The sequence below is a fragment of the Trypanosoma theileri genome, assembly GCF_002087225.1.
Source record: "Trypanosoma theileri isolate Edinburgh chromosome Unknown TM35_Tth_8_V1, whole genome shotgun sequence".
NCBI classification, from domain to species: domain Eukaryota; phylum Euglenozoa; class Kinetoplastea; order Trypanosomatida; family Trypanosomatidae; genus Trypanosoma; species Trypanosoma theileri.
The window spans coordinates 311,183-321,144 of record NW_021639850.1 but is presented as its reverse complement, the minus strand read 5'-3'; the positions used below and the strand labels follow the sequence as shown (position 1 = coordinate 321,144).

Below are 9,962 nucleotides of genomic sequence, written 5' to 3'. Positions count from 1 at the left end.
ATACAGACGCGCCTAGAGGCTCATCTTGAAATGGACCGCACCCCAAACGCAACGGCGTTGGTCGAAATTCCTGTCTGAGGACAGTTGCGGCGCGGCATGCACTCCAAACATGCACGTCACAGCAACACACGACACAAACACAACCACTTTGCGTCCCTCTCCAAACGAGAGAACATGCATGGGCTGGCATGAGCGGCATGCTTCGCTTCGGCGGGGCTCGAGGGGCACTTTACGTCCCGAGGCGCTGAACCTTGAGGCCTGAAATATCATGCTCAGGGACTTTGAACTTGAGAGAAAAAGAAGAGTGAGGATGAGGAAAAAAAAAGGATGAAACCCGGCAACCAGTCTACGTGCGCAATGCTCGAGGCTCGTTGTCGGGTTTCGGCCTTTTCTTTTTTTTTTTACCCCTCACCCCAAGAAGGGGGAGGAGGAGAACACAACCCCCACAACCCAAGGCGGGCGGCCAACTTGTCACAGCGCCTTTTGCGCAACAAAAAGAGGTGTGGGGTGGCTCCCTGGGGGTGTTTCACTTATAAAATGAGTGGGGTTGGGAATAGTGGGAAACTCTTGCTTTCCCTACTTCAACGCTGGGGAAGATGGGTTTGAAGGGTATTCCGCAAAGATGACCCTTCCCCGTTCCCCTCTTGACGTGGTGTGGCCATTCAACCGCATCTTTTACTCGGTGGCACGCGGCACCATGAACAAAGAACAAGAGGGCGATTCATTCCTTCCCTATGATGAAGGCAAATTATGCCACGATGGTGTTAAGACGTTCCGCTACTGCCATGTGCGGTGTGAAAAGGAAATCCATGGGAATTACAGAAAATGGCGCGCGATAGGAACATTTTGTCCCACAGGTATTTTGTTTTGCTGGCACCCCACCACAACAATGTGTGAGGTATGTTTGGTTTCCCTGAATAGGTGGAAGTGCGTAAGCTGGGCGCCGCGATTGGAGAGCCCTCGTTGCCAAAGGCGAGCCGTGGTTCGCTTCAGAGGCCCGCGGCGCCTACCCCATGATGGCAAAAAAAAAAGTTGAGGAGGGTACGGCACCCCGGGTTCCAGCGCCACCACCACTGACCGCCGTACTGACGAGGCCTGTGGCCGCCTAACTTCACAAATCGGACGGGATATGGCGCATTCGGCCAAGTATGGTCGCACCCAAAATACACGCAAAAGAACATATTATGTCCCCGGGGCACCCTTCCCAGCCCCACCTCCAGGGGGTGAATTTTCAGTTTTGCGAGTGCCGTGCGTTTCCCGCCTCCGTGCTCTACTGGGCCTCGTTACGGTGGTATTGGGGCACATTTTCGCACACAAGCTAACCCTTGTAGGTGTTGGGTTGTTCCGGTGTTTTGGGTTGTGCCGGCCTGGTGGCGTCGCCGCCGCCGTCTGTCACAACTTTGGCCGGCTGGTGGCGCCGGGGTGGGGTGGCGGTTTTCTGGTCGAAGCAGGCGGCCTCTACAATAGTTGCGCCTCTGCTATTTTGGTGTTCTACTAGTTTTTATTCTTCTTTTGGTCGTTCGTAGCCTCTGTGTCGTTGTGCTGCTCCGCCTTGGTGGAGTTAGGTGGTGCCCCGGGCCGTCTCGGACTTGTCCGTGTGGCGGGGTCGGACCCCCACCCCTGTATTTTTTTTGGTGGGTGCCAGGCGCGCCATCTGGTTTTTGCCGTCGTGATTTGTGTTTTCTACATGTGCTGGTGGTGGTTGCGCTTTTGTTTGCGGCACCGCGTGTTGCGCTCCGGGTGAGGGCTTGTGCCTCCCATGGGGTGGGCTGGCCCAGGTGGGGAGTGTGGGTGGAAGGGGATATGTCGGATCGTACCTTTCTTATGTACATTGAGGGGAGGATTTCGAGTGGCTGAGAGGTTGGTGGGGTGACGGGAATTGTGTGCGCATATGTGTTGAGGGTATGCTGTAAACGATTCTCCGGTTATGCGTTCGTGAAAACATTGTTCTTTGGTATTGTTTGTTCTTGTGCTTGATTGCGTGGACATTGTTCATGGCATGCAGGTGAACTTCTCGCCAGTTCTTGTACCCCGGGGTCGCGTGTTCATTCCGAATATTGTTGATGATGTACATCTTTGTTTTTCTCCCGCAAGTGTGTTTTCACATCCCATACAATGGTGATTGTCCCCAATCTCCGGCATTATGAAAGTAATGTGCGATTTCGTGTGGTGCCGCACGACTTTGTCTGCGGTTGCTCACCTAATGGTGTCCGTTATCTCGTGGTGTTTGGAGGTCCTATTTCCGAGTGGGTCACTCGTGTATTTTTGATATGCGCCACGGATCCGGTACACACAAAGAGGTACGGAAGACAGGCGTGTGTAATGAACGTGTGCGCACATAGACACACATCATTGTGATGTGTTCATGAGCTAATGGGGGATGGTGTCAACCGTCCGTGCAGTTCTTTGAAGTAAGGGGTGCCGATGTTGCGTGCGCCCGTGTTGGAATTGCAGGGAATTTGACGTGTGGATGTTGTGATGGTTGATGGGTTGGGGTGTTACATTTGACATTCATATGGGAGTGCTCCTTGAGTACTGTTTCGTGATATGGGGTCCTGTGTTTGCTGGCGTCTCCTCAGTGGTCTTATACCAGTTTTTTGGGGGATGCCGCGATCATTCGAGCAATAAGGTTGCGCTATCGGTGAAAGATGGTCAGAGGCACGTTGTATATTATTGCTGAGTGGGATAATTGGGATCTGCAGGTAAATTCCCATGGTGCTGTTTCTTTTTATTGTTTTTGTGGTTTTTTTTTTCGTAATTGGGGGTGTTGTTTTAACATCAATGCGGAATCCGGAGTGTATTTTTTTTTTTTGTTAAGTGGTGAGATTGATTGCCTGCGTCGCGTTGCTTTGTTTTGTGTGAGTGGTTTGTCGATCCTTCATTGGATTGCTGTTGTGATGTGTACTCTCTCTCTCTCTCGCACACTCTCTTCACTGCTGTTTATTTCGCAGTGTGTTAAATGTGCGTCTCTTTTCTCCTTTTCTTCTTCCTTGTTACCGCAGATCCAAGCAACCCACAGTGACAATCATGACAACGATGTTCGTCCAACTGCGTGGTGTGGTGTACCTGTTGGTACTTCTGCACTGCTGTATGTGTGCGCGAGGCGATACGGTGGAGAGCGTAGCGGGCGCAGGCGGGCAACTCGCGAGTAATGCCCAAAGTGTGGAAAATCCGGTCGAAGAAGTTCTTTTGAACACGAGTGACGCTGAAAGAGTTCTCTTGGAGGGGGAAGCTATATTGTCTGTGTTGAAGAAGGAGGTGTCTTCATGTAATCAAACGTATTCGCGCCGCGCGGGGGCAGTGGATGAATTTGCTGTGTTTCAAAATGACATGCAGATGTACACGAATACTAAAGACGATGGGAAAATTGAACCGGAGAAAGGTGTCGATGGTAAGGAATTCAGGGATTTCTTGCACAAGGTTAAAATGGCACTGAATAAAAAGAACACCGCGCCCTATGCTCTGCAGAAACCAATCGACAATGTAGAGAGCGCAAAAACATTGTGCCAGAAGGCGCTCGACGAAGTGAAGGTCGTCCTGAACAACCTCAACACGACCGCGGAGCTCGATGAAAGAGGCACAAAGATACGCGAAAAGTTAACCAAACTCCAGAGCGACATCGATAGTGAGCTAAAACGATGCGAAAAGGCCGTTTTTGAAGCACGGGATCTGTTAAAAACTTGGAAATCTGTGATGGATACGTTCAGTGGAATTGCGACGGCTCTCACCGCAAAGGGAGCGATTATGGTAAGAGATGGGACAAACGTGGAAAATAACTTGAAAAACATTAAACAATTAAGCGAAGAAAAATTAAAAGAAATCGAAGATTTTAAGAAGGAAAATGAGAATAAAAGAATGGAGCAAGCCACTAAGGAAATTGAAGAAAAGGTGAAAGAGGCAAAGAAAACGGTGATGGAACGCATTGCGGAGCAGAGAAGGGCTGAAGAAGAAGCAAAACAGGTTCCGAATGAGGAGGCGGGAAACGTTCAAGGGGCTGCAGAACGCGTGGTTGAGAAAGAAAAAGTCAAAGAGCCAACAGAAAAGAACAGGGATGAAAAGGACAGAGAGGAAGAAGAACAGAAGCCGGTAAAAGGAGAAGAGAGCACACGACCTGCTGAGGCTGAAAAGAACAAGGAAGACAAAGCCAGAGAGGCAGAAAAGGTAAGAGAGACAATGGAAGTGGCGGAACGGACAAACATAACCATAAGATGGAGTGATGGCAGCAGCAGCCCTGCATTGGTACACAGTCCCTTATTGCTTCTTGTTCTGATGTGTGTGCTGGGTTGCACTCTCGTGTGCTGATCGTTGTTCCCGTGATACAGCTACACAGTTAACCTTTGTTTGAGTGGACATGGATGCGTTGTAAGGATGCTGTTCTTTTTATTGAATTTTAATGTTTTTTTTTTTTTCCTTTTCAGTTCGATAAATCTCTTGTTTGCATTTTTTTAATGAACACATCTATTGGGCTACTATGGCACTCATCACATGCAAACCATCATTTTGTGAGGGGAGTCTCCTCTTCCTTTGTTCGCATTGACTGGGCACTGTTTTGCCGCCGATCACTGTGCCCGCCTGGTTATGTGTGTGTGTGTTCCGTGATATTACTAACTATTGCTTTTAGCCATGGGAATGTGATGCAATCCCGATGTGTTGCAATTGCCGTGACTGAAATGTGAAGAATGGCAGGAGGTTCAAGACACACAAACACGCACACTACCAACCTTCCTTCTCCTTGTGTGTGTGTGTGTGGACTGTCATCATGTGTGCATCATTCCCGCTGGTTGCCCTGTACGAAAGACACACACACACACTGCAGGGAATTGTGTTATTGCCTCCTGAAGATATTCACATGGTGATCACGGCTTTTTTCTTTTCTTGTTTGTCTTCATTATATTGTTTTTCCCTTGTGTGGTGTGGTGATTTGTGTGTGGGTCTGCTCTGTTCTGCTGCACCTGGTGGTGTGCTCTCTCAGTTGAGCCAATAGGTGAGGTGCTTTGTGGTTTCTCTCACCGTGCAGCTGTACAGGCACGCAGTCCACTGCAGACCAATTGTTTTATACACTCTTCCCATCTTTCTTGTCTCTGTTTTTACATTGGACTTATTTTGATCCCTATATACTGCTTTGTTTTTCCTTTTTTGTTTCTGAAACACCTTGTGTATCTTGTGTGCTCATTTTTATGGAATGATTCTTTTTTTTCATTATATACAAACTGCTGCAGGGACATCAAGAATAAAGATATGGGCGCGGCACGTTCAGTACACAATGATTTTCCGTTCTTGGCCTTGGGGTGGATTGGACTGTGTCCAGGCATGGCAGCCACAGTCAGTAATGAATTTCTTTTTTTCTTTTACATCTTTGCTCTATTATTGTGTCTGCCTCATGCAGTCACTCTTTTTTTTCACATTTTTATTTTGTAGGTGTTTGAGTGTGCCCCTCTGTTGTGTGTTCCTTTGTGTGTTTGGGTTTCTACTCACACCACCCACGTAATGAAAACACATTTCTTTGTTCTCATATTCTCTCTCTCGGTGTTGTCACTCACGTGGCATTGCCACGAACATATTTCCGCCCTTGTGTGTGTGCGGCTTGCTTGAGTGACTGCAACCTGCGGGGAGGTGGGCTGAGACTGTTCCGCATCGGCTTCACGTAATGAGTCTGTTTTTTTTTTTCTTTTTGGGATTGAGTTGATGTGCTGGTGTGGGTGAATGTTTTTCTCTGATGAGAGTGGCGCCTGTGATTATTGTATTGTGGGTGCCTTGTGTACTGTTGGTATCCTGTTGTTGTTCTTCTCTTGTGTTTCTGTTCCTCTCTGTAGGTGTGTGGCTTAGTGTACATTTTAGGGAATGCGGCAGTGCCTCTCTGACATGAGCATGTGAGACTGTCATTGTGTGTGTGTGCACTGTGAGTGGGAGGGACACCGTTGTGTTGCTGGACCACTCCACTGCGGCGTCTGTGGGGTTTGTATGCGTGGTGCGATATCCACCGACAAAAGCCCACCATCCCCATGTACATTTTTGGGGGTGCCAGGCACGCCATCTGGTTTTTGCCGTCGTGATTTGTGTTTTCTACATGTGCTGGTTGTGATTGCGTTTTTGTTTGCGGTGCCGGACGTTTCACTCTGGCAGTGGGCCTCTGCCTCCCATGGGTTGGGGGTGGAAGGGGATATGTAAGATCGCACCTTCCTAATACACACCAAAGAGAAAAGTATGTGTGATCGATTGTGTGGGTGTTTTTTTTTTTGGTGATAATGCTGTGGGAGAAGAAGGGGCGAACCGGCATTCTGGGGAAAAAATAAAATAATAATAATAATAAGGATAAATAAAGAGGTGATATGTGTGTGAGAGAGAGTAACTATGTGTTGCCTCTGTTTGTAAAGAGTGGCATGGTATTACAGTGATGTATGCAGTCATTTTTGTTATGGTTGTGAGTGAGTGGGTTTTGGATTCCAATTGTGGTGTTGGTATAAATATTATGGTGATGCATTGGTTTCTTTCTTTTTTTTTCTGTTTGGAAGTGTGTGTTGATTATTGTACAGTCTCTTTGTTTTGCTGATGATTTGTGGTATTGTTTTTGTATGCTGTCAGGCGTACACTGGGTTTTTGCTGTATTTTGGTGTTCAAACTGCCTGGTAATGGTTTTATTATAATGAGAATACAGACACACTTTGTGTATGAATACCGAGTAAGATATTGGAGCGTGTGTGAAGAGACGTTTATTCAATATTGTTTTGAAACCATTTGTTTTCCATTTCTTCTAAATTCAAGGTGTTGTTTCAATATCTGTGTAACTCCGGGTGTGTTTTATTGTGTGAGTGGTGTATTGTTGTTCCCTCATTGGGTTGTGTTTAATTGCTGTTGTGATGTGTACTCTCTCTCACTCTTTCTCTATTGATGTGTACTGTCTGGCTTGTGTATTAAATATGCGTCTACTTTTCTCCTTTTCCTCTTCTTCCTTGTTACCACAGTTCCAAGCAACTCACAGTGACAATCGTGACAACGATGTTCGTCCAACTGCGCCGTGTGGTGTACCTGTTGGTACTCCTGCAGTGCTTCGTGAGTGTGGCATACGCAACCTGTGAAGAAGATCTGGGTGGTTCAGATAAAAAGTTGGGTACCTTGCGAGACGAGGCGATGGAACACATTGTAAAAGGAAGGGCTTGTCTAACCGAGTTGGCGAAGAACGTGAAAACATGCAATGAGAGTCAAGCGAATGCCACAAGTGTTGCAGAGGAGGCGGCCAAGAGTGTCAGTGAACTCCAGAAATGGGTGAATGAAGAGGGAAGTTTGAAAGATGATAGTGATATGACCACGGAAAAAATTACCGAACTGCAGGAGAAAGTAAAGCTGGCCGGGGAAAAGGTGCATGAAAATGAGAAGGTCGTCGTAGAATCAGCAACGTTGATTCAGCGTGCGAGTGTCGCCAGGCATTCCTGTTTTGCTTCACTTGGTAACTTGGAAGCCGTGGTTAAGCAGATCAATGATAATCGGTTGCACTTTGATTACGTTTTTAAGAGTGGACGTGAAGAGTGTTTGACACCGGAACGAAAGAAACTCAATATGGATTTGCAGACAATAACCAATGAGTCGTCCCAAATGCAAGTTAATATGAAATGGGGGTTTAGGGACGCCGACGACGTTAAGAAAAAGGCTGTAGAGAAGATAAAAGCCGCGAAAACGATAATAAACGAGACGTTTGGGAATTATACAGCGATTGCTGAAAAGATTGGGGCGAAACTCGGTAAGATAAAAATGAAGGAGAAGGATGTTAGTGAGAATACGAAAGGGCTTGCTGCTATCCAGAATTCTTTATCCTTTGGCATTGTAAAATTGAAGAACGCCGTGGAAGTGAGCAATGCGAGCGCCAATCCCAGAAGACCACAGCCTGGTCTCTTAGTTAAACCAATTGAAGAGACGAGGGGAAACGAAAGTGTAACTCATTTGGTGCCCGTAAGTGAGCCAACAGAGGATCCTCTGGAGAAAATAAGAGCAGCAGCCGCAACGGAATTGAGGGTTGAATTGAGGGAGGCAGAGAAAAAAGAGTCCGAACGTATGGAACAGGAGAAACGGGCCGAGGCAGAAAGGATCAGACTGGCTGAAGAGAAAGAGGAAAGAGAGAAGGCTGAGGCGCGGCAGCGGGAACAGGAGGAAAAGAGGCTGGCGAAGGAAAAGGAGGAAAGAGGGAAGGCTGAGGCGCGGCAGCGGGAAGAGGAGGAAAAGAGGCTGGCGAAGGAGAAGCAGGAAAGAGAAAAGGCCGAGGAGAAAGAAAAACGGGAAAAGCTGAACGAAGAGAAGCTGAGAAAGGCAAAGGAAGAAGCGGAACGGGCGAAAAAGGCCGGGAAAGACAGCAGCAGCAGTCCTTCAATGGTGTCTAGTCCATTCTTGTTGCTTCTTATGTGTATGTTGGGTTGCGCTCTTGTTTGCTGATCGGTGTTCCCATAACACAGCTGAACAGTTAACCTTTGTTTGAGTGGACATGGATGCGTTGTAAGAGCACTGATCTTTTCGGTTGAATTTTAATGTTTCTTTTTTTTCTCTCCAGCACGATAAATCTCTTGTTTGCATATTTTGCTGAACAAATCTATTGGACTCCCTATGGCACTCATCACATGACAAACCATTATTTTGTGAGGGGGGTGTCCTCTTTGTTTGTTCGCATTATTATTTGGGCTCTGCTTTGCCGCCATTTATTGTGTTCGCCTGGTGAAGTGTGTATGTGTTCCGTGATATTAATAACTATTGCTTTTACCCATGGGAATGGGATACAATCCCGATGTGTTGTAATTGCTGTGAATGAAATGTGAAGAATGGCAGGAGGTTCAAGACACACAAACACGCACACTACCAACCCTCCTTCTCTTTTTGTGTGTGTGGACTGTCATCATGTGTGCATCATTCCCACTGCTCGCCCTGTACGAAAGACACACCTATTGCTGGGATTGTGTTGTTGCTTCCCTGAACATATTCACATGGTGATCACAGCTTTCTTTTTTTGTGTTTGTTTTCATTATTTTGTTTTTCCCTTGTGTGGTGTGGTGCTTTGTGTGGGTCTGCTCTGTTCTGCTGCACCTGGTGGCGTGCTCTCTCAGTCGAGCCAATAGGCGTGCTGCTTTGTGGTTTCCCTCACTGTGCAGCAGTGCAGGCAGGCAGTCAACAGCAGACCAATTGTTTTATACACTCTTCCCATCTTTCTTGTCTTTGTTTTTACATTGGACTTTTTTTTATCCTTATATACTGTTTTGTTTTTCCTTTTTTGTTTCTGGTACACCTTGTGTATATTGTGTGTTTATTTTTGTGGAGTGAGTTTTTGTTATAAACAATAATAATGGGAAAAAATAAATACTATATATATATATATGGTTGCTACACATTCACTATACAATGGTTTTCCGCTTGGTATAATACGATATACTGCTGTCTCCAGGCATCGCAGCCGCATTAAGTAATGAATTTCTTTTTTTCTTTTACATCTTTGCTCTATTATTGTTTCTGCCTCACATGGTCACCTTTTTTTCTCTACTTTTTTATTTTGGTATAAAGATTGGTGGGTTGTAGGTGTTTGAGTGTGCCTCTCTGTTGTGTGTGCCTTTGTGTGTTTGGGGTTGCCACTCACACCGCCCGCGTAATGAAAACACATTTCTTTCCCACATTCTCCCTCGGTGGTCTCACTCACGGCATTGCCACGGAGATATTTCTTCCCTTGTGGTGTGTGGCTTGCTTGAGTGACTGCAGCCTGCGAGGGGGTGGAGTGAGACTGTTCCGCTTCGGCTTCACGTGATGGGTCTGTTTTTTTCTGAGTGTGCTGGTGTGTGTGAATGTTTCTCTCTGATGAGAGTGGCAGCTGTGATTATTGTACTGTGAGTGCTTTGTGTACTGTTGGTATCCTGTTGTTGTTGTTCTTTTCTTGTGTTTTTCTTTTCCCCTTTGTAGGTGTGTGACTTGGTGTACATTTTAGGGAATGCCATAGT

The 9,962-nt window shown here is 46.6% G+C and overlaps 4 protein-coding genes across 4 annotated transcripts; all 4 read left to right on the top strand.

Annotated features, from left to right (window-relative positions):
* Positions 1-622: 622 nt before the first annotated feature.
* Positions 623-1,036, top strand: TM35_000082230 (uncharacterized protein; the record flags this gene model as incomplete). Its single annotated transcript, XM_029024088.1, has 1 exon — positions 623-1,036. One exon carries the CDS (start codon positions 623-625, stop codon positions 1,034-1,036), a length of 414 nt encoding a protein of 137 aa, XP_028884491.1.
* Positions 1,037-1,129: 93 nt separating this feature from the next.
* TM35_000082220 (uncharacterized protein) lies at positions 1,130-1,498 on the top strand (the record flags this gene model as incomplete). Its single annotated transcript, XM_029024087.1, has 1 exon — positions 1,130-1,498. The coding sequence occupies one exon, from the start codon at positions 1,130-1,132 to the stop codon at positions 1,496-1,498; it is 369 nt and encodes a 122-aa protein (XP_028884490.1).
* Positions 1,499-3,027: 1,529 nt separating this feature from the next.
* On the top strand, positions 3,028-4,302 carry TM35_000082210 (uncharacterized protein; the record flags this gene model as incomplete). The annotated part of the gene is made up of 1 exon (XM_029024086.1): positions 3,028-4,302. One exon carries the CDS (start codon positions 3,028-3,030, stop codon positions 4,300-4,302), a length of 1,275 nt encoding a protein of 424 aa, XP_028884489.1.
* Positions 4,303-6,996: 2,694 nt separating this feature from the next.
* Positions 6,997-8,421, top strand: TM35_000082200 (uncharacterized protein; the record flags this gene model as incomplete). Its single annotated transcript, XM_029024085.1, has 1 exon — positions 6,997-8,421. One exon carries the CDS (start codon positions 6,997-6,999, stop codon positions 8,419-8,421), a length of 1,425 nt encoding a protein of 474 aa, XP_028884488.1.
* Between the last annotated feature and the right edge of the window lie 1,541 nt (positions 8,422-9,962).